At 47.1% G+C, this 24,464-nt stretch overlaps 1 protein-coding gene across 2 annotated transcripts in view; it reads left to right on the forward strand.

Annotated features, from left to right (window-relative positions):
- The first annotated feature begins 5,331 nt into the window (after window positions 1-5,331).
- Window positions 5,332-24,464, forward strand: part of LOC147698791 (carbonyl reductase [NADPH] 1-like) — a 30,615-nt gene continuing 11,482 nt past the window's right edge. The window contains exons 1-2 of one of the 2 annotated variants that reach the window (XM_086935387.1): window positions 5,332-5,479; window positions 12,501-12,806. In XM_086935387.1, coding sequence (XP_086791513.1) covers window positions 5,350-5,479; window positions 12,501-12,806 — 436 coding nt within the window. In that variant the 5' untranslated portion in view covers window positions 5,332-5,349. Of the gene's footprint in view, window positions 5,480-6,579; window positions 6,650-12,500; window positions 12,807-24,464 lie in introns of those variants that run through there. The other variant, XM_086935389.1, reaches the window with a different exon arrangement.

Consider the following 24,464-nt stretch of genomic DNA (forward strand, 5'->3'; position numbering starts at 1 on the left):
ACAGTATATTGCATCTTGTCTTATTCCAGCAGGTAGAAGCAGAGCCTCATGATGGACTTATTGTCCCTATCAGCATTACAATATAATTCAGTCATGCTTCATTTAGACATGTCTTTTTTATGCTGATGAGGCATTCATCTTAGCTGCCATTTATAGTGCCAAATGGTATTATCTCATAATACTGGCAACCAGAATTGAATGTTTTACGCTGCCAAAAGCTGGCACAAATGCCATACATCTACCTTGTTTCCATTGGGTGTCTGTTGTAAAGTTCAGTTACGAGGGACACAAGGAAAGTATCAATATTGAACTTTATTAGGTCACGTGAGTTTATCCTAAAAAAGTTCAATAGTGACACTTTCTTTGTGTCCCTCGTAACTGAACTTTATTATTCTCTTGAGAAACATCACATTCTTGAGAAGATGCATCAGGACTAAGAGCATCTCTATTATTGAGGCTAGTGTCCACATTGGCCCTGACCTAATGTACTGTTTGAGTTGCACAGTTTTGCAAATAAATTGTGAGTCTTAGTTGTTTGTATGCAGGCTCTGTGGTCAGGCAGCACAGTGTGCACTCTCCCAGCAGCACGCAGCTCGTGCAGCTAGTGCCTCCGCTCTCCTCTGTCTTGGCTTGTGCCTCCAGGGGTTTCAGGAGGCATTATGAATGTGTGACTAAAGCATTTTAGTGCAGTGATGCAGACAACAATTTTCCAAGGGGCTAATAAGTTTGGTCTGTGATGTGACCGAGGGCTGCATTGATACCAGCAGGATGGCGGGGGGAGTTGACGATAAGGTGGGGATAGGGAAAGCGAAGCACAATTGCACAATGCGAAACCACAAAACCTGGGATTTATCCTGGATTCCCCATTTCATCAAATTGCTGTGATCCTAGGCAATTGTTTTATTTCACTGTCCCTCCTATTTCTTAATTATCACAAATATTAGGACCTCAAAATAAATGACATAAGTATGTGCACAGTACAAAACCTTTTCCTGTGTTTGATTTAATAAACTATAATGTTGTTCATTTAAAATAGGAACCTAGGTCTCCCAAAGAGTGCACATAACAACTGATTTGACTCTTTAGTTCACCATTGGCATTATTGTCAGGGTGGAGGGAAGAATGAATGTTTATAAATTCATAGTGTGAAAACTATCACTTTTGAAATAATGCTTCTCAATGCACTGATATTATCTGATAAACTAAGGTGAAAAGTTTCTGCATGTTAAATACACTTTTTGGATTTTGAAGAGACTATCATATTTTTACTATTGTGCTGCAAGATGTCTTTAGAAATGTAGATGTACTTAAAGTTGAGCAGTGCAGGACTCCCTAGTTACATCCTTTCTTTAACACAAATTAACATATTTAGCATCTGTTTATTGTTAGTGCTGAGACAAGTAATCAGCAGCCCAGAGCTGCTGTTGACCAGGGGACTGCATGTATAGGTCTGTAGGGCCACGTGCCCTGAGCGGAGGTACTCTGAGTATCAGGTCTAAACCATGCTGTGTGGCACTTGGCAGGGCTGCTGGTATTTTTTCCTCTCATCAAAATATACTTTAAACAGTAAATATTAGAATAAAGCATTTTAAATTGTGTTCTGAAGTGTCTATTATCCCTGGTGTAGAGAGCCATCCGGGCTCTCTCGGACAATGTTGCGACCTACACGCATCCCCACACCCCTGGGGGTGGGCTTGCCCCGAGGGGATAAATAAACGTCCGGAGACCGCTCGAGAACTTCTGGCCACGAGAGTTAATTAAGTGTCTTGTGTGTTCATTTCCTACCGTTGCTGTGGCCTAGTAATTCCCAGGCCCGCCATGTTACATTGGCGACGAGGCCGGTCGCACCACACATGTGCAGGTCTACCTAGCTACCCCTGCTGGGAGCACGAGGTGCCCACCCACCTTGCCGTGCTCCGCCTGCTGCGGTGTGGTGTTGTGTGCGGTGTCTGCGGTGCCCACCCGCAACTCTTCTAGAGGCCCGGCGCCTGCTGCCCCGGTGTTCCCGCCATCCCGCGGCTCTTGCTGCCGCCGCATCTGCATGCTGCACGCCCGCTCTGGCCTGCGCCCGCCACATGTCTACCAGTCCAATGGGAGTGCGTTCAGCTGGCGGCACCTCTGAGGCCTGCAGCCACGGGGTAAGTGCCTGCTGTGTGCGTGTGCACTGGCCGTCCCGCCAGTGCCCCGAAGATCTGCCTGCGAGTGCAGCTCGGAGCTGCCTGGGGACCGCACCTGCTTCCACCCTCTCCGGCAAGTGCGTGCCACATCTGGGCCCGCAGGCCATGGCTGTTCCCACGCCGCACCTCACAGTGAGGCCCCGCAGCTGGGGCTTTCCCTGACATTGCATGAGCCGGCGTTTGCGCGTGTGGTGCCTGGAGAAACAAAAAAAAAGAGGGGAAATACGAAATACATTGGCAGAAAACAGAGAAAACAGCAAAGAAGGCACATTACACAAGGGAGGACACTGAGGCCTGCTCTGGAGAGCCAATAACACGCAGCGTCAGGGGAACCACACTGCTGCCACATCCTAACAGAAGAAAAGGCATGCAGGGATAAGGACACACACACACCACCCTACATCTGCCAGACGTCTCTCTCTCTCTCTCTCTCTCTCTCCCCATAAGCCGCGCAAAGAGGGACAACAGCCTACCCGGAGCGTGCAGAGAGCCACCAGTCAGCCTGTGACACAAGGCCATGTGAGAAACACGCGCCACTGAGCTGACTGCTAGACGCCAGCCATGCCCTTCCGCCTCAGCATCATCATCCAGTCGTTGCTGCCAACCCGCCCCCACCGGCGCACACCCACACCACGGTTCCACCCCTACCCCCTTCAGTGAGGACTCAAACCCCGCCACTGCCGCGCCCAGATGGAAGGCATGGGTAGGACGACTCAACCACTACTTCAAGGGGACAAGGGAAACGGATGGCACAGGGAAACGTTCACTCCTCATCTACTACGGGGGCGTGGAGATCTATGATCTGTTCGAGACGCTCCCCAACTCCGGAAACAAAGGTGACTATGAGGGGGCGGTCACCGCGCTCAATAGACACTTTGACCCACAGCTCAACCACGATTTTGAGCTGTGGTTCCCGGCGATGGACTCCATGGTAGAGGAGATGGTAAGGCAGTGCTATGCCTGCACGATCACTGGAGGGGACCCAGCACCGGCACTGGTGATCACGGAGGAGCTGAGCAAGACTCCTTGGACGCATCTCAGCGTGGATTTTGGGAGCTTCCCAGATGGACGTCACATGCTGGTCATGGTTGACTCATTCTTGAAATTTCCCATCGTTGAAGTGGTGGCGTCAACAACTTTCCCACACGTGAAGAGAGTCCCGGACAGAGCCTTCGCAATGATGGGACTGCCGGAAGTCTGACAACTGACCCCCTTTCCAGGGGTTTGAGTTCCAGGAGTATCTTGAGAATCTAGCGGTGCGTCACAGGAAGATCACCACGCTATGTCCCCAAGCAAACAGGGAAGTAGAATGACTGATGAGGACAATCAACCGTGCGTTGCGCATCGCAGTGGAGAATCGAGAAGACCCTTAAACGGCTCCCGACCAGTTCCTTGGTGCGTACTGACAGACCCCTCATAGCACCACCAAGTGTGCTCCGGCTCATCTCCTGCTCAAGCGAGCCCCACAAGACAGTATCCCGTCAGACCCAACGTGGGTGCTCGTGGAGCGGAGTGATGCAGCCGTCCAGGCGAGGAGGAAGACAATGAATAGCCCAAGAACCTCAGTTAAGAGTGGGAGACCGGGTAGTGATCAAAGACCGGCCCCCTGGGTGGAAGTTTCGGACGCCCTACAAGCCAGAAGCATGGGTTGTTGTAATTGTCCAAGGGACCATGGACACTGCTAAAAAAGGGACAACAATCCCTCACGTGGAATGTGTACAACTTCAAGAAGACAACTGAGGCGGAGGTGGACCAAGAAACATCTGACTACACGGACTCCCTTTCGAACTTCTCTCCTCCTGCCTCGCCTGGCATGAGGAACACCCCGCCGGAGACACTCAGGCGAGGCAGTCAATGCTGTGCTGATAATGCCCGGTCGACGTGCCCGAACACCGCCAGTGAGGCGGCTGGGAGTGTCTCGTCCAGTGCTTCGACAACGCGTAGCTCCCAGGACCAGAAGTATGGTCTACGGCCGAATCCTGCGCCGAGTCAACAACTGAAGGACTTCGTATATACGTCTCCATAACCGGGACAACCTGATAATCCAGAACCAAAAGAAAGGAGGGATCTAGAGAGCAATCCGGGCTCTCTTGGACAATGTTGCGACCTACATGCATCCCCACACCCCTGGGGGCAGGCTCGCCCTGAGGGGATAAATAAACGGCCAGAGAGCGCTTGAGGTCTTCCGGTCACGCGAGTTAATGAAGTGTCTTGTGTATTCATTTCCTAGTGTTGCTGAAGCCTAGTAATTCCCAGGCCCCACCGCGCTACACCTAGTTAATAATTAACCTTTTGTGTGCTGGTGACGGAACCACTCCGTCACCAGCCACGGACGCGCTGTACTAATGACGGAGTGGTTCCGTCACGGCCCGGCCGCCACGGGCATCACTTCCGCGCCTGCGCTGGGCGTTCTATTGAGCGGGCGGGCCGTGACGGGACCACTCCGTCACAAGCACAGCGCGCCCGTGGCTCGTGACGGAGTGGTTCCCTCACGAGCATGGCGGAGCCGCGCGCCCCCCCCTCCCACCCAGCGCTGTGGTGGATTTACTGCCGCGGTCAAGGGGTTAAAGTAATCAAAGACACTCAGAAGGGCCCTATTGCAAGCAAATACAGACGATGTTCTTAAAAGTAAAGGCCAGAGCGGCCGAGCTTGAAACTGGGGAACCAGATGCGAGACTTGGCGGGAAGCTGGAGCATCCTGTAACTCTGGGCAAATCACTTCATCTCCCCGTGCCGAAAAAATGAATATGTCCTTCTATAATGCAACTGGTGTTCATGTAAAGCTCTCTGATACCTTGGGGGCAAGTTCGCGCTACACAAAACTGCAATTAAAAATAGTACGTCCTGATCTTTCCAGAATCCTAGAACTTGAGCACAAACGGCCGGTATTTTTCAATGGAAAAGAGTCTACTTTCCGAACATAGAAGCATACTTAAAGTTCCGATTAAAATAATCACCACCGCCACGCCACCAAAAGAAACGGGTCAAGTCAATCCAATGCCAGAGCATCTGTATATTGATATTTATTCCAACATTGCACGTCTCCTGCTGTTATTCAAACTCTTGTATTTTCCGCTTTTCTACGTTGTTACAGTGCGTGCGTGTTTTGGTATGATTTCTACAACTGCTGGCGCTTCTTTTTCAATTGGTACCTGTCAAAAACTCCTGAGTCATGCTGATGTTAGGCTTTTCGCCAATCCGATCCATCCCTACCTCCAGGCAACGAACTCGAACCCTCCCTTGTAACCGCTCGCAGTCTTCGGTTTACCTTTGCATAATTCAGACGCGGGCTCTGCTGTCAGGTGCGTTACTATTTGATTACCTGGGACATTTACTTTTATATATGACAGGTACAACTTACCTCCTCTAGGGCTATACTTTATGCGCCATGTGCATTATGCCTTTCTCACCTTTATGGTTGTCTTCCTTTCAGTGATTTGTGTGCCCAGTCTGTTCAATGCATTATGCTTTCGCCGCCTCCTTTCATTGCATCAAGCTCTCCATTTGTCTTTGAGGCATTGCTTATTGCCCTCCTCAGAGCTTAGTGTCTTGACTTCTTCAGTGTAGCTTTCCTGTATGCAATTTCCACTGAACTGTCTTCCACTGCCTTTTTAGCACACTGTGCCGGTTGTTTAAATCAGGACTCTGTCGCACCCTCGGTTTCTTTAAAAGCGCTGCCTTCTTATTCCTCCTAGCATTGTATCTATCCTTCTGCCTTTCCATTATCTTGTGGGCGTCGACCTCCAGAGGGCCGTTGGAGTTCTCAGCAGAAGTCTCCCCTGCAACTTTGGTCCAAAAAGGTGTTTAAACACTATATTGGCACGCTTTTCAAGGTGCTCCTTATTCGTGCCCCCCTCACTTTCCTGCTCTCCTTTCACATTTTCCATGCATAGACAATTAAAGTAGGGTAAAGGACCTACGGGGAGGGAGGCAGATGTGCTTTCCCCCATGGCGCTGTCTGAGCAACAAAAAAAAATCATACTCTGCCAGCCGCTTTACGTCCTAGGGCCAGGGCATCGTGTGCAAGCCCCTGCACATTGTCCACGGAAGTCAGGGTCACGATTGGCAGTGCTGGCGCATTTCCGGGTGCATATTGTTAACATTCCTGTATTTGCGAATGTCTAATTGTGACGTTTGCATTCGTCCTTTGCGAAACTTTTAGCGATGTCCCTCAAGCAAAAAATGGTTCGTTTCTGAGATCGCCTTCCGTGTTTTTTTTTTCTTCAATTCAGGCACACGTAAGTTTATCTTTTTACAAAAAAACATTAGGAATTGAAGGCAATTGTATGCAACGGGAAAGAAGACTACTAACGATTGTATTATCCATGCTTTACTATGTTTATTTTACTTTCTTCCATTTGAAATACGGCCCAGCCAGTGGTCGAAGTGGGGAATAAAAAGAAGGGGAACTGTGGGTGGAGAATCAGAGGGCCAGAATAACAACCGAAGATTGGATCATTGGGCGGAGTCAGGTGTGTGGCTAGAAATCGCAAACGTACTACTTTTTTGTACGTTAAGCATTTCGCTGACCAGTTACAGCTTATAACGTTATTTAATTCAAACAATGGATATCATGTTTATTTGAGGTTTAATTCAGGAAAAAACAAATACTCTTGGGGAATACAGGTTTATGTAAAGCGTGCGAAATATAAGCAGGAACAATGGCATGGGTGCAAATTCAGGATGGTGAGTGTAAAAATTCAGGACAAGGGGTCAAAATTCAGGACAGGAGGTCAAAATTCAGGACAGGAGGTCAAAATTCGGGGCAACCTCAGTGGATGTCATGCAATAGTATATAAATAAATAGGCACGGAACATAAGTATAAGTCACTTCTCCTACCCGTCACGTTCCTTCCCTGTCATTTCCCCTGCCCCGTCACCGCTCCTGCCCGTTCACCACTCCTACCCATTCACCACTCCTGCTCATGCCTAATCACTTTTCCCGCCTCGTCACTTTTCCCGCCCCCTCACTATTCCTGTTCCATCACTTCTCCTGGTCCTGTCCATTCACCGCTCCTGCCTAGTTACCTCTCCTGCCCCGATCACTGCTCATGCCCGGTCACCTCTCCTGCCTCGTCACCTCTCCATCCCTGTTGCCTCTTCTTCCCTGTCACTTCTACCAGCCCGGTCACCACTCCTGCCCGGTCACTTCTCCTGCTCCATCACCTCTCCTGCCTGTCACCTTTCCTGCCTCGTCACCTCTCCATCCCTGTCGCCTCTTCTTCCCTGTCACTTCTACCTGCCCCGTCACTTCTCCTGCCCATTACTTCTCCTGCCCATCACCTCTCCTGCCCATCACCTCCCCTGACCCGTCACCTCTCCTCCTACCCATCACCTCTCCATCCCTGTTGCCTCTCCTGCCCTGTCACTTCTCCTGCTCATTACTTCTCCTGCCCGGTCACCTCTCCCACCCTGTCACCTCTCCTCTTCTGTCCCTTCATTGCTCCTGCCTAGTTGACTCTGTGTATAACATAAACAAATTTCACATGGTGGCAAGTTCCCCACAGTACTCTGTCTGGGGAAAGCTCCCCTGTAATCACTAACTCAGCATGATATGCTAAAGGCAGGCGGCGGTGCATTGTCATTCAAAAGGGGATAACCAGCCGCAATCGGAATGACAATGGGCCTGCCCTCAGTCCGTGAGAGCTCAGGAGGAGCTGCTGCCGCCTCTGGAGTTCAACAGAGAAGTGCGAGCTGCCCCTGACTTTAAGCTGAAAGAAAAAGTTACCGGTTTTTAATTTGGACTATTCTTGCCGTCCCAGGATGCTTTTTTGAACGCAAGAAGTAGGGGAACGGACTGAAATCATTTTTAAAAGTAGGGGCACGCCGTGCCCTTCCGATCCCACCCACTTCTACCACTGGGCCCAGCAAGTGCTAGAATCCAAAATGAAATGAAGGTCTTGATGACGTATTTATAGGCAATGAGGTTTGGGGGTGGTAATATTGCAACTTCTGATTAACATAATATTGTCACAGTGGGTTGATCCTTCCCATACATGTAGATCTTTACTGAATGGCAAATTTCCAATATGATAGAGAAAGATAATACAAAGTTGTTCAAAAGTAGAATTGGAAATCTATTTAAAGCGAGCACCCGAAGGGTTGTTTTTATGCTGGGTCTCCTCTATCCTTTTGAATATTAAAAAAGACGTTTCACTCCCAAATAAAAAATTGTAATTGTTTTTCTCTATTTCTTTCCTCTCGCATATTCAGTATACCTACTTTCTGTCCTTTCTCTCCTGTCTTGTCCCCCATTCATATCCCTGCTTTACTCCATCTATTCTAGTGTGTTTCCTCCGCGTGGCTCTTAGTAACCCTGTTCCAACTATGTAGAACAAAGGAATGATGGCCACGGTGCAGGACTTGGATGGGTGTGCCTGTAGGATGTGCCCAGAGTGGCTTAATATGTAGAATAATAGCAGGAGTGGATTATTCAGCCTTAAAGTAGGTAAGTGCATTGAAGAACGTACAGTCTCCAGTCGCCTACATCCCACAACATAAACAAGCATTGGTAAATGCATTAGGTTTCACCTATGTGATTATTAATAAGCTGTTCTTTGTTGTGAGTTGCAGCTTGCTGAGTAGTTGTACAATATAAGTTACAGAAAGTTTGTTAAAGTGTTATGACTTGTTTATGTACAAAAAGGCAATATATTGGGTTGTTACTAGTAGCATAGTGTGGGTAAGTAATAGCAAAATGTTGAAAAATGAAAGAGGGAAATAATAGAATTAATTGATGTAACAGCAATGTTATTTGTTTAGAGTAGTTCTGACAACTTTTGGACCTGTTGCCACTGCACCTGCTGCACCATTCAAATAATGCCCCTATTGCCTGTAAGGTAAAACTGCACTTGTGACTGCCTGTTAAGTAATTAAATATAGCATTATTTGGTGTTTAGAGGAGTTCTGACAAATTTTAGCCCCGGTGCCACTGCACCTGCAGCACCATTGAAATCATGGCCCTAGTTTCAGCTAGATAACTGCACTTGTGACTCCTTGTTTAGTAGTAAACTTGAGCAATATTCTGTTTTTAGTGCGGTCCCTAGAGCTTTTGGCCCCGGTGTCACTGCACCTGCTGCACCATTCAAATCAAGCTCTTTTAACTGAAAAGATAACTGCAATTGTGTATGCCTACATAGTAATATTAGGTGTTTAGAGGAGTTCTGTTTAGTCGTAAAATATAGCAATAGTAGTTATTTATTGGGGTGCTACTGAACCTGCTGTAGAATTCAAATAATGACCCTATTACCTTCCAGATAGATGCACGTGTGACTGTCTTGTTTAGTAGTAACATTTAGCAATAATCTGGATTTAGTGGAGTCCCTAGAGCTTTTGGCCCCAGTGCCACTGCACCTGCTGCGTGTTCAAATAAAGTCCCTTTTAACTGAAAGGTAACAGAAATTGGCACTGGTTGTATAGTAGTCCAATATAGCAATATTACGTGTTTAGAGGAGTTCTGACAACTTGTGGGCCGAGTGCTACTGCAGCATTCAAACCATGACCCTGTTGTCTGCAAGGTAACTACACTTGTGACTGCCTGTTTAGTTTTACATTTTAGCAGTAATCTGGTTCAGTAGAATCCCTAGAACCTTTGGCTCTGTTGCCACTGCATCTGCTGCACCATTCAAATCAAGTCCCTTTTAACTACAAGGTAACTACACTTGTGGCTGTCTGTTTAGTAGTAAACTATAGCATAGCTCTTGTATATTAAATTTATTTTTAATTTGCAATGTTTTTAAATCTTGTAGTAATTTGAGGATATGCCACAAATATTTTAAGGCTGAAGCATCTGCTTTACACAGCTAAGTAAAAAAGCGTTTGCAATGCAATAGGTCTCGCAATTACGCAAGTTTGATCTTTTGACATTGCAAATAACAATGCCTTTTTATTTTGTTTTTATTTTTAAAACGTAAATAAAAGGCATTATCACTTACAATGCCAATAGCTTAAACCCGCGCAAATTATCTGAGCAAGGAACTCCCTTTGTAGCATGTGTAGGCCACCTTATCTTCCTGCAATGGGGAAAAGACATGGATAGCACTTCAGCACAACCTAATATGGTCTTTTTTCGCCATACTCCATTCCAGTAGCCAGGATTTTATGGCTGCTTTTCACAAGTTCTCACGACTGATCATGCATTTGTTATCTTTACTATTGGCAGTAAAAGGAACAGACAACTAGCATACACCAATTATTGAAGATAAATTGTTTATATCAGAGATCAGTTTAACTACACAGTAATTAAGGTACAAGTTCAATAGGGCAAAAGTCTCTTTATTCAAGAATCCTTTATATCGCTTCATGTATCTAATGGGAACAATAGTTACACAGCCTGCCCAGGAGTCTAAAATGGGAATTTGTTATGTTGCTTGCTGCAAAGCGCTTCAATAACTTGTCACGAGTAGCAAGCACTATATAAATATAATTTACAAGAACAAATAAAACTGCTTCAACTAAATCGGCTGTATTCTTTATATGAGAACTAGTGGTAGAAAAAATACAGAACCAACAGAGCTGATCCTATTCTTGTTATGTGGCGTTCATGAAAACCACCTCTTCTGCCTGTAATATCTATCTTTGGGGGCCTAAAGTGCTATTTTTATTTTTTTAAATATAGTGCTGAACTAGACCCGAAGAATCACTGCGCTTTACATAAGCATCAGTTGGGCTACAGACGGGCACATTAATTGTGTTAGGTACTGGGAGATGAAGTGATTTGCCCAGACTTACCCAGTTTCCCAACTCCGACGTCGACCGCTCAGGCCATTAGGCCACACTATATTGTGAAGGCAGCAGCTTAGAAGAGGCCAAGAGAGTGCCAAGTGTTTTCTGTTTGGTGCACTGCCAAACCAATCAAAGAATGGCAATGTGTAGTTTATGCAAAGGGCCATTACACAAGTGCGTGCAATTTACATAAAGGAAAGAAGACAGACACTGTATGTATGCTGTGAATGAAAGGCACACGGTCCTGATATGTTCATTTCTGGTGTTTAAAGCACGCGTTGCAGAGACAGGCAATGACAAGACGTGTACTTACCCTCATGGGACAACAGGGACAATGCTGTGGGTGTACATGCTTTATTTCAGTGATGCTCAGCTTTGCGCCACAGAGGTGTGTGCACGCACACAGCCACACAAACACACGATCAGAACAAGCGCTCGCCATGACGGACAGTTTCCTCTCTTTCTGCCGTCCCACTTGGACGGGCTCCGCCGGACTTCCTGCTGACGTAAAAAGTTTATTATCTTCTTTATGGGACCGTCTGTTTGGACCCATAAAGAAGATAGCAAACCTTTTATGCCAGCTGTAAGTCAGGGGAGCCCGTCCAAGTGGGACGGCTGTAAAAAAGGAAACTGTTCGTCATGAACACCTCTTTCCCAATGGCTGGCCACCATTTAGCATCAACTGTGACGCCAGCCAATGAGAAAGAGGGGCAGGGCTTAAAGCCCATATCTGAAACCCCCCTAATCATTAACTCTTGCGAGCTCGACTGCGCATGTGCGCAGCAGACGCCAGCTCGACCTAAAAAAAAAAGGAAGCATTCCAGCATACTGTTAAAAGCTGTCTTCCTTTACCTTGGGAAGAGATCTTATCTTGACCATGAATGGGGGTTAAACAATGTGAATAGCTTTAGTAGAAGTATCGTAAATGCCTGCAGCCAGGGGAAGTTAACAAAAAAAAAATGTTCCACACAAAAGCAAATATACACAGTAATGCAGGTATGGGAACAGATAAGAACCCCCTTTTAATGTACATCAAATACAAAAGATTTCACAAGCACAGCGCAAGCGCTGTGCCGGTGAAACCTAAAAAGTGCCTCCATCTAGAACTTTGCCAGCATAGGAATTGGGTCTTAGAAATCTTCCCAAAGACTACTTACAAAATTACCTTTGTGTCAACTCTTTGTTGCTGGAATCCATTCTGTGTGATTCATAGGCAGTCTCACTGGAGAAACTTAGTTGAGGACGATTTATCAGACGAGGTAAAACCCATATCTAGAACTCTCCAGACAACGGTACTGGGTAATGCCTATAATTTGGGGATCTTCCCATTGTTTCGCTTTGGCTCAGTGGCTTCCTTACAGGCACTGTATGTGGAAGCAGGACTAGGATATCACCTTACCCATTGGATTCCCATGAGCCAGAGAACTTTGAGTTTTTCACGCCGTTACCTGTTCAGATTTTCCACTTTAGCAGGTCTTGTCTGGTGTCTCCGTCCCACCTATAGTGCACATTTTCTCCCACTGTTAGTTCATTGTTCGTACTCACCTTTGGTCGCATGCATTATTCTTTTACAACTGTATTTTCTTTCTTTCCCATTAGTGCCTTGTTGCCCAATCATGGCTAGCACCAAAGTAACAGTAGTGACCGGAGGAAATAAAGGCATCGGACTGGCAATTGTGCGGGCTCTCTGCAAGCAGTTCAAAGGAGACGTGTACCTGACTGCCCGAGATCCCAAACTGGGGGAAGCATCTGTGAAAAAGCTGCAAGAGGAGGAGGGTTTGACGTCTCATTTCCACCAGCTTGACATCACAAACGTGCAAAGTATCAGAACACTGAGGGACTTCATGAAGAAAAAGTATGGTGGAATAGATGTTCTGATCAATAACGCAGGAATTGCTTTCAAAGGTAAATTGCAGTTGGTTGCTTGCATTGAATTTTGGATGTGCCAGGTAGGATAATCCTAAATTGCAGAAGATAGTTGAAACCTTCTGCATGTTTGTGTTATATGAATGACACTTTGAACTCCGTATTAGAATGGTGATCTGCTTTGGACCCAGAGCATGAGGTAGCGAGGTAGAAAAGGGAAAAACAAGGAGGCAGAGAGAGATTGGAAAACAGGGACAAAAGTAGAAAGAAACCACGGATGATGAAGAACCCTCAAGTGTGAGATAAATAGAGTGGTAGAAGAAAGAGGTATTGAGTGAAATCATAACTAAGCAGGGTTGCTATTCGATTCCCTTTGCATTCCACACATCTAGCAGAGTCTCTGCATTTATGCTTTTTAAAAAAATGTAAAGTACCAGGTATACTTGATGCTCATTTTGGGTCTAATAATAATAATAATAAAGGGGTTTATAAAGCGCATGGTGACGCCATCCCGGCCTGTCCCCGCGCTGTGGAGAGAGGTCAGGGCCGAGTGAAAGAGATTATAAAGAAAACAGGTGAGTTTTCAGACGTTTTCTAAAATTAGTCTCTGTATCCGCTAGTCTGATGCTCATGGGGAGAGAGTTCCATTCCTTGGCAGCCACTACACGAAAGGAGCGTCCACCCATTCTGGCTTTCTTGATGCGGGGAACTTTAAGCAGTCCTGTTCCTCTGGAGCGAAGAATTCTGTTAGGCTCATAGGGGATAGCCAGATCGGTCATATACGGGGGAGCTTTGTGCGAGACGATCCTGTAGCACATAAGAAGTGCTTTAAATAGGACTCTCTTTTTTATGGGTAGCCAGTGCAGAGTGGCTAGGGCTGGTTTAGAGGCTGCTCTTTTTGGGAGTCTAAGGACTAGGCGTGCTGCCGTGTTTTGGAGTACTTGGAGTCTCCTGATGTTTTTTTGCGTAGTTCCGAGGAGAAGCACATTGCCATAGTCTATTCGCGAGGTCACTAGGGCTTGGGTCATAGTGCGTCTGGCTTCAAGAGGAAGGAGGTCTAAGGTGCGGTTAAGGGTCTTCATAACCCCGAAGCATTTCCCTACCACTTTGTGCACATGGCTGTCATAGGAGAGTCTGGGATCCACCCAGATCCCCAGGTTCTTAGCTGCTTTACAGGGAGTGGGTACCGGCCCCAGACATGATGGCCACCACTCCTTGGTCCAGCTCGTCTCCTTGCCTCCAATTACCAAAACCTCCGTTTTTGATCCATTTAGCTTCAGGCAGTGTTGGGTCATCCAACCTGCAAGAGCCTGCATACAAGTTTTAAAGTTGTCCGCAGCTATGGAGGGGGCTTGGGATAGGGAGATGAGCAGTTGGGTATCGTCGGCATATGAAACTAATTCAATGCCGAACGATTGAACCACTTCTGCCAGAGGGGCCATATAAAGGTTGAACAGGGTGGGGCTCAGGGCAGAGCCCTGAGGTACCCCCTGTTCTAAGGCTATGCTGTCAGAGAGGTACATGCCTCTTTGAACCTGAAAGCATCGGTTGGTAAGAAATGCTTTCAACCATCCCAGTGCCTCCTTGGTGACCCCGGCTTTGTTCAGACACTGCAGCAAGATGGAATGTGCTACAGTGTCGAACGCGGCACTAAGGTCAAGCATAATCAGTGCCATGGTCTGGCCCTCGTCAGCGCCTGCCCGTAAGGTTTCGGTCGCTCTCAGAAGGGCGGTTTCAGTGGAGTATCCCGACCTAAACCCTGATTGTGAACTGTGAAAGGCATTATTGGACTCTAGATGAGCCATGAGTTGACTATTTGCAATTTTTTCGGCCACCTTCGCCAGATAGGGCAGCATCGAGATGGGCCGCAAGTTTTCTAAGATGTCCTGACTTACGTTCGGTTTCTTCTTTATCGGAAGTACAATAGCTTTTTTCCACTCCGCGGGGAGGGTGGCCGTGGCAAAGGAAAGTTGGAGAATGTGTCTGAAATAAGGTTCTAGGACTTTAAGACTAGCTGCTAATATCCTAGGGGGGGCAGGATCCAGAGGGGAGCCTGGTTTGATGCCTTTACAGATGCTTGTTAATATTATAGGTGAAGGTACTGAGAAGCAACTTAGGCATGTCTCCGCATGAGTGATCTCTACGTTCTCTACAGAGTCAGAGCCTGAGGGCAGATTATTAGAGAAGTTGGCGTAGATGTTCGTGATTTTACCGGCAAAGTATTTAGCAATATCGTTGCACGTTTCTACAGAATCTTTCTGGGACATGTTATCATTAGTTACCACAGAGATTTCTTTAAAAATTTTAAAAAGCTCTTTGGAAGAGTTCTCAGCATCTCCAATGCGATTCTTATAGTGAAGTGCTTTAGCGGCACAAATTAGTTTGTTGTAATTCATTTGCTCTTTTTTATAATGGTTTTTAGCTGTCGGGCAAAAGTTGGTCCAGTTCCAGTTTTTTGCAGGCAGATTTGGCAGTCTGAAGCTCCGATGTAAACCACGGGGAGGGTTTTCTCATCTTGTTATTTACCGAATTACGGACAGGAGCAGTACTGTCTAAGGCAGTTAGAACACAGTTCTGTAGGCATGAATAGACAGTCTCGCAATCCGACCCTCCTGGAGGTCCTACTGACTCAAGTTTGTCGATGAAAGTTTCTAAGCAAAAGTTTTTCCATTTTCGACACCGGTAGATCTGCGTGCTATCTTTCCTAATTTCAGACTCAGACACCCATATCTGTAAGGGAATTACAAAATGGTCAGACCAGGGGACTGGTATTGGAGGAAGCACTTCCACTCCACTCCAATTACCAAATACAGGGTCGAGCAGGTGACCTGGTCTATGAGTAGGGTCCTTGTTTTTAAGTTCTAACTGCAGGGCAAGTAATTCAGATTTTATGAAAGAAGCATCATTGTCAAGGAGATCATCGAAATGAATGTTCATGTCTCCAAGCACTAAAAGTCTGGATTTCCTTAGAGCGAGGTGTGCTGCAGCCTCTACTAGGCTAGCTGTAAAATCAAGCAGTCTGCCTGGAGGTCTGTATACAAGAATACCTGATAGGGAGTGTTGAGGCCCAAGTAAGATAGTGAAGGAAGCAGCTTCACAGTGGTCAATTGTCAGGGGAAACATGGAGCATTCCAGCGGAGCTTTAATAGCGATGGCTATCCCTCCGCCCCTACCGTCCTTCCTGTCAAGTCTGGAGAGGGAGTAGCCAGGAGGCAGCGCCTCTATAATGTCAGGGTCTGACTGTTCACCTAGCCAGGTCTCAGTTAGTAGCAGGATATCGAGTGCTTCATCCTCGAGTAAGTGGTAAATTTGGATGCAGTGTTGGATGCAGGTGATCCTTCAGCTTTAGTTTACCCGCTTTGTTGCCCAATAGTTTTTAGCCCAGATGTGGAGATGTTCTGTTGCTCACAATAAATTGAGACACTGTTAACATGAACTTATGTCAGTTATGGTAGGAAGGGGCTTTGCATTGTGTTACCGCATGATAGATACAGTAGTAAGGGGTTTCCGATGGATACATCTGTCTGTGCATTACTCACTTTTTGAATTACCCCTTGCGTAGAAATCTGCAAAACTCTTTTCATAGCTCTCCCATGTCGACGAGGAAGTCACTATTGCACGTCTCCGCTTGTGACTCTGCGTGATGTCATCGGAGCCATAAGAAGACCTCTACGGCGTGCTGACGTCAGTTTCCTTTTTTTTGTGCCGTCGATGCGTAACAGTTTTTCTAGGTGTCTCCATTTCTTTGTAGTCTACTTTGTTGCAGTTGTCCTTAAACTGTTTCTTCGTATTGGCTCCTCAGAAGAAGCCTGGTTTTTTAAACCCTGTAGGGAATGTCGGGCCATATGCCGGTTACAGACCCCCGACGAAGACTGCTTTTGGTGTTTGTCATACCACGACATCGAAGAATGTTCTTGTGCTGTTGAATGAATCCGAAGGCCCTTAAGGAAAGTGAAGTAGTTTATGGCCCGGGTGAAGAAGAGAGGTCAGAAGAGAACCAAGTCGAAGTCGCCGACTCCGGACACTTCGAAATTGTCCCAAAAAACACAAGAAGAAGAGGTGAGATGGGTCCAATCATCGCTCTTCGAAGCAGAGGTCATCGATGTCCGGGTCCCCGGTCTGGCGTCATCATAGGAAGGATGACCTCTCCCCTTCCCTTCACTGCAGGTGTCTCCTGTGCACTCTCCAACACGAGGGACTCTCCGCACTTGGGGGAGCCTCCTGCACCTCCTGATGCTCCAGTCCTGGATCCAGCGTCTTCGGCGCTGCACCCAGAGCCCGTTCTGCTACCTCGATCTATCTCCGGTCAGACTGTTCTGGATCCCTACCCACCTTTCCCGACTCCAGGTGTGTATCCGTCGTATTATCTTAATGCAGTGTATGGCATGTTTGCCAGGGTGGTTAACCCATCCGGTGCTCTGGTTGACTCCGTGGGTTCTCTTTCTTATAATTTGGGCGTTTTCTAACATTGTTCCCTGGCACCATTCTTGCCCTTCATGCCAATGACTCAGTCTTGGCTTCTCCCGACGCTGAGGTTCTCGACAACGATTCCATCTCAGGAGGGGCGGATGTACTTCTCACCGGCACAGTCAGGCTCCGTTCCAGCGCTGCCTCGACTTCGGTCAGTGCTGCTGCCTGCTTCTGAAGGCCCTTCATCGACACCGGCTCCGAGGTCTCTGGCGCTGTGTCTGGTGGAATTCCAGGAACAACAGAAGCGTGCTGAGGAGGGGGAGATACTACACCCAATGGATGATTTCGCACAGCTGCAAGAAGCCAGTGGGCTTGACACCAGAGTGGGAACTCTCCTCCCTAAAAGCTCTTCCCTTTCAGTATGTGGCATCATACCATTTGGTCATAAGAAAGGCTGATGACTTTTTGGACACACAGTTGCCTACAGCAGAGGTCAAATCTAATATTTTAACAGCGGCGCTGCACTCTCCTTTTGCGGTGGAGCCTTTGCTTCATTTCAATGATGCTCTGACAGATCCGATTTTGGAAGTTTGGCAGAAGCCAATGTCTGCCCCTGCTGTGTCAAGAACAGTGGCAAGGCGTTATAAGGTGTCGTCTGGGGATCCAGCTTTTTTATCATCACACCCTTCACCTGAGAGCCTTGTGGTTCAAGCGTCTTGTTCCTCAAAACAATCTGCTGGCTCTTTCCCTTCCACTTTGGGGGATAGGGAATCGAAGAAGTTGGAACAATCAGCAAAAAAGGTATTTTCGTCTGCCAGCATGTCCCTGAAATCAACTAATGCCACATGCTTGCTGGGGTGTGATATCCATGCATTGATGTATTCTGCCAAGGAGGTAATACCTAAGTTGCCAGAGGATGTCCAGGGGCACTTCGCTGAGGTGCTGTCGGACATGCTAGCTACAGCCCCTCTGGTGATCCAGTCCGGCTTTGATACAGCTGACTCAGTTGCCAGGGTAATGGACTCTCCAGTGGCAAAACCCAAAGATTTGACGTAACAGATTTAAAAAATGTGTATAAAATGGGACACCCAACCTCCAACAGGTCCAACATGCCCCAAGATGGGGTACTAGAGCTGCTTCCCTGCGGAGTCAGTGTTGGGGACAGGGGGAGGAGGAGGAGACCTGTTGACGAGCAGCCTCTCGCAGACTACCTCTTTCCTTCCCTCTGTATGAAATTCTTGATACAGCTGACTCAGTTGCCAGGGTAATGGGCTCTCCAGTGGCAACTATGAGCCTTTCCTGGTTGAGAGGGTCCAGATTACCTCCGGACGTCCATGCCATGCTGTTGGACCTTCCCTTTGATGAATCTGAACTTTTTGGGACCAAGGCTGATTCAGCATTACTTCGATTTTAAGATCGCAGAGCTACTGCTAGATCCTTATGTTTGTAATCTCAGCCTAGGGGTTTGGTATCCAGAAATTTTGGGGCTTTGGGAAGGCGGCTCCTTTTTTAGGCCAGCAGCAGCAGCAGCAGCAGCAGCAACAACAACAGAGCCCTCTGTATAAGTCATACAGAGGGAAGGGAGGAGGTCGTCTGCGAGAGGCTGCTCGTCAACAGGTCTCCTCCTCCTCCTCCTCCTGTCCCCACCACTGACTCTGCAGGGAAGCAGCTCTAGATCCCCCCCATCTTGGGGCATGTTGGTCCTGTTGGAGGTTGGGTGTCCCATTTTCTACAAAATTGAAAATCTGTTACGTCAGATCTTTGGGTTTTGAATCTTGTAGAAAATGGGTACACCCTTTTCTTCTGGGAGTTTCCCCTTCCTTACCCTCCTTGCCAGGGTTGGTGTTCATCTGTTGCATCTGCAACAAGGGGTGTTGTCCCTGTTACAGAAAGGTGCAATAGAGATTGTTCCGGAGCAGGAGAGGGGTTAGGGATGCTACTCCCGGTATTTCCTGATCCCAAAAAGGTCGGTCGTTTGCGGCCGATCCTGGACCTTAGGGTCTTGAATCTTTACCTCATACAGGAGAAGTTCAAGATGTTGACCGCAGCTCAGATTCTTCTGGCGCTGCAGCAGGAAGAAGTTTTCCCCTATCTAGACGACAGCTGCTCAAAGCAAGTTCGCCAGAGATAGTGCTTCATCATCTGCCAGTAACAACTTGACTGTTGGTCAGTTTGGTTTTTCGATAAATGTACCCAAATCTCACCTAATGCCCTCTCAGTGCAACCTGTTCATAACGGCGGTACTGGATACTACTCTGAGTCGTGTTTTCCCGCCTCCTCAGAGGGTTCTAGACATCCAAGCTATGGTTCCAATGTTTCAAAATAGAGCGGCTATTCCAATCCTGGAGGTTTTGCGCCTGCGCGGTCTGTTCGCATCCTGCATACCGTTGGTCAACCATGCACGCAGGCACATGAGGGCACTCCAGTGGTGCCTCTGCAGGCAGTGGTTCCATAACAACTGGGATCTCGGGAAGGTGGTCAGAATCTCCAGAGACACTGCAGCTGATCTGTTATGGGAGTGTTTCAGGCATCCTGACTCAAGGGAAGCAGTTTCAACCTCCTTCACCGGTGGCCACAGTGATAACGGATGCCTCCACCTTGGAGAGGGGTGCTCATCTGGGGGATCTGGAGATCAAGGGTCTTTCGTCTCCAGAGGAAAGATTGCTTCATATTAATCTTCTTGAATTGTGAGCGAAACATGTGGCTCTTAAGGCCTTTCTTTCCTCCCTTCCTGGTCAGTCGGTTCTGGTCCTGACAGACAACACTACCTCAGTGTGGTACATCAACAAACTGGGAGGAGTAGGGTTGTATCGTCTCTGCAGAGAGGCCGTGCGACTTTGGCCCTTGGTTCTGGATTGCCAGATTTGAATAATTGCTAATCATCTGGCATGGGTGCTGAATGTGCGTCTGGACAGTCTAAGTTGGCAATACTCTGCTGATCACGAGTGGTGTCTTCAGCCGGAGGTGGTTCAGTGCATTTTCAGAATTTGAGAGTTTCCTCAGGTGTACCTTTTTTTTGCGACTTATGAGAACACGAACTGCCCGTTCTGCAGTCTCCAGAATCCGATGCGGGGAGCGCAGGGGAATGCGTTTCAGTTAGATTGGGGCTCACAGCTTCTTTACGCGTTCCCTCCCATACACTTGATTTCACGGGTTCTGAGGAAGATTCACTAAGACCGGGCCCAAGGCATATTGATCGCCTCGGATTGGCCAAGAAGGGTGTGGTACACAGACCTTTTTCACCTCTCATTGCACCCTCCACCTCCTTCTCAGAGCAGACCTCCTCTTGCAATCGCAGGGGCAGGTTCTACTCGCCCACTTCCAGAGCTTGCACCTTCATGCCTGGAGGTTGAACAGGTCAACCTGAGTTCTTTCTCTCTCCCACTGGATATGATGGATGTTTTATTATTGGCCAGGAGACACTCCACCAAATCTGTCTATTCCTGTAGATGGACCAGATTTGTTAAGAAGTATGGAGAGAGGTCAATTGATCCTTTGAAGGCCTATATGTCTGATGTTCCTAGTTTTTCTCTTTCCTTGGCCCAGCAAGGTTGTGCTGTGGCGACGTTTAAGGGCTATTTATCACCCTTTCTTTGTTTGCCAGACCAGCCATCGTTGTTTAAGTCCCCCATAGTTATGAGGTTCAATAGGTGTCTCACTAATAGATTTCCTCCCACTCCTTTCATTATGTCTCAGTGGGACTTAAATTTGGTTCTCACTTTCCTGATGGGGTCTCCCTTTGAGCCTCTACATAGTTGTTCGTTGAGGCTTCTTACATTCAAAACTGTTTTTTCTGATTGCTTTTACTTCTGCCAGCATCATAAGTGAGCTTCAGTCTCTTAGTTCTAAGTCTCCTTTTACCACCATCTATGCAGATAAGATGTTTCTCAGGAACAGAGCTTCTTTCCTTCCTATGGTGGTTACACCTTTTCATCTAGGACAGTGTATCACCGTACCCACTTTCTATCCTTCCCCCTCACCCTTCCAAAGGTGAGGAGAGACTTCACAGCCAGGACCCTAGGAGGGTGGTCAGCTTCTAACTGGACAGAACCAAGGACTTACAACTGGATGACCAGCTCTTCATTGGTTGTGTGGGAAGAATGAAGGACAAAGCTGTCCACAAGCGAACGCTTTCCAGGTGGATCATCTTGTGTATCAAGATCTGCTATGCCTTGGCCAAGAAGGAGCCACCTGAAGGTGTTAGAGCTCATTCTATTAAAGCGAAGTCTTCTTAGGCTTTGGCCTGAGGTGTCCCTGTTGTAGACATCCGTAAGACCGCAACTTTGGCTTCTTTCCATACTTTTGTGAAGCATTATTGCTTGCATTCAGAAGCAAGGAGGGGTGGCCATTTTGCACATTCTGTGCTGCAGGATTTTTTGATAGAGGTAGGTGGACACCCTCCACCGGGAGCGGACTGCTTTGGAATTCAATTCAAAAGGTGAGGAATCCACAGGCAGATGTATCCATCAGAAGAACAAGTTACTTATCTTTGGTAAAGCTTTTGCTGGTGGATACAGTATCAGCCTGTGGATTTCTCACTGATCCACCCGCCTCCCCGTAGGCAAAGGTTGTATGAAAGATTTATTTTTCAATGCGCTGGAACAAGCATTAGCCAGGACGAGCAGCAGCTTGAAACTACAGCACTGCTGTTCATATGATACTAGAGGCATAGTTGTGAAGCAGATTATGAGGGTCTGCAAGCATTACAGGGTTCAGGAGAAGAGGGCTGAGACTTTCTGTTCAATGTACTAACTGGTGTTTGGTGACACTAGGGTTGGTGGGCACAGTCATCCTGTGAGTAGTCACTGTGCAAGGATTCACACTACTGGCTGCATTGTTGCATACCAAGAGCCTCACTCTCCATGAGTCCCTTGCTCACTGCACCATCAGGATTCAAGCAAGCCGGGCCGACGACGGCTGAAATGCCAGAAACCAGTCCCCGGAAGCTTGTCTCCTTTCTGGTGAAGAATTGGCTTGGTAGTTTGGTCTGCCCTGTTCCCATGATGCACTGGGCCAGGGACAGACTAATTTGCATATAGCCAGGTTCTGAGCTGGGATGGTTCAGTGAGCTAAATAACGGTGATGGATCAAGCCCTGATCTTTGGACTGGGTAAGAGTGGTCTGCTTAATTTAGACACTCTGTTCATCACCACCCCCTTTTCTGAATCGTTTATGGCCACTATAGGTGTGGCAGGGTATACTCAGACATGAGTCCCTTGCTCACTGCACCATCAGGATTCAAGCAAGCCGGGCCGACGACGGCTGAAATGCCAGAAACCGGTCCCCGGAAGCTTGTCTCCTTTCTGGTGAAGAATTGGCTTGGTAGTTTGGTCTGCCCTGTTCCCATGATGCACTGGGCCAGGGACAGACTAATTTGCATATAGCCAGGTTCTGAGCTGGGATGGTGCAGTGAGCTAAATAACGGTGATGGATCAAGCCCTGATCTTTGGACTGGGTAAGAGTGGTCTGCTTAATTCAGACACTCTGTTCATCACCACCCCCTTTTCTGAATCACTCTCCTAGTAGCATCAATGGTAGTAGCAGTCACACCATACCAGAAGCAATTTCACCCCCACAGACTAGTAGCCACACACTGAGAGGACTCACAGCTCAGAGTATCAGTCCAACACTACTGTAACCACTCAAAAACCCATCACAATGTAGCGGTCTTCACCCTCTGCATACTCACACCCTTCACAGACTATCAGTCATGCTCACACACAACCTAAAGCACTTTCACACCTCTTAATCAATAGCGGCAAAGAAAATAGTTCTGGTTGATAATTGAAAGAGGCTCTTCATTAAGTGTGTGTGTGTGTGTGTGTGTGTGTGGTAGAGTAGATGGGTGGGGTCATATCTATACAAACCTAATCCGACTCCGATTTATGATGGAAAACTACTATTTGTGAAGTCTTGCCCAGTGTACTGAACATGCAGGAGTGCCATAATAATGGCAGATTGTAATCTGTATAAACTACAAAAAATGGGGCCAGGTACGGCAAGAACGAAGATAAAATTGGTGAAATATTTCGGTAATCTGTTGGTCTTCTGTGAATTCCTCCCCTGTCAAGCTAATCAGAGATGTAACATCAGACCTCTGTCTCTAGATTCTCAGTCTGTTAGCTAGCAGTTTCCCCACTCTGTTACCTCCGTTGTAAACGCATGTCTCAATCGCAGCGCCACGTACGCCACCCTGTCGAATCCATGGCAGACTACTGAGATCTAGCTGACTCTAGCTAGCTACCGCCAGATCCATGGAGCGCCGGTTCCTTGGTGTATACGTTCCAGCTCCTGAACCTGTCTTGAGTGATACTCTTGTAGTGTAGTTCCTATATTCCCAATAGGCTCTGCGCATTGGAATAACTTAAACGATAGTTTAGACGTAGGACTGAGGTCGACTAGATCTCTACTGAATATGCGTTAGACTTAATTAGTTATGCCAGCTAGCTCAGAGGTCACTAGAAACGTTCTCGAATGAACAGGAAGGAGTTAACTTTCCTGATTAGACAAGAAGGGATTACTTTCTGACAACCGCATAAACATGACCACTTTGCTCCCTCCAGAATAAGGAGTATATCTCCAGAGTCGTGTGAAAACAATAGATAGCTATTTCACTCAGTCAATCGTGCATGCTTAGTTTCACCAGAGTGCAGAGAAATATAGAGACTGGCGTTTTCAATAAAAGTTATTTATTGAGCAGTCTTCTTTCTCATGCAAGAGAAATGAATTGCCACAATTGCAATACTTATCATAAAGTAAAGTGCGTACAGTAAAAGGAGTATTATGAAATAATATTTTCTGAGCCATATGATACTTAAAACGGATAAAATATATACAATTACGTACATGATAAAAGTTGACTAAACATACTCAACTGGTGCTTCTAAAATACGCCTACCCCGGTGTACCTAACCTAAGCCTAGTACGTGGGAAGGAGTAAGTGAGCTGCAGTTTAAGTTAAGTGAGTTTTGCCAAGAATCTGAATCAAGAATTATCTAAGGATCTAATCAGCTGGAGCTAGATTTCACGGCAGGAGAAAAGACAGCGTCTCTCTCAGTGCGTCAAATGGGAGGGTCGGCTTCCTTCGGCACTCGCATCAGCTGGGCTTTGGGTAAGTAGATAGCTGCACTGCTCCAAACCACCGTGTGTTTGCTTAAGGCAAATGCTGGTATATTTATACCTGGAAGGTGCCGTGTTTGACGTAAGGTTGGACAAAGGACGTCACTAAGAACTGTCAGTTCTTTCAGGAGTTCTAGGACAAAGCAAAACGGAAGCAGGGAGAATTCC

This window comes from Lissotriton vulgaris, chromosome 8 (genome assembly GCF_964263255.1).
Source record: "Lissotriton vulgaris chromosome 8, aLisVul1.2, whole genome shotgun sequence".
Lineage (NCBI taxonomy): Eukaryota > Metazoa > Chordata > Amphibia > Caudata > Salamandridae > Lissotriton > Lissotriton vulgaris.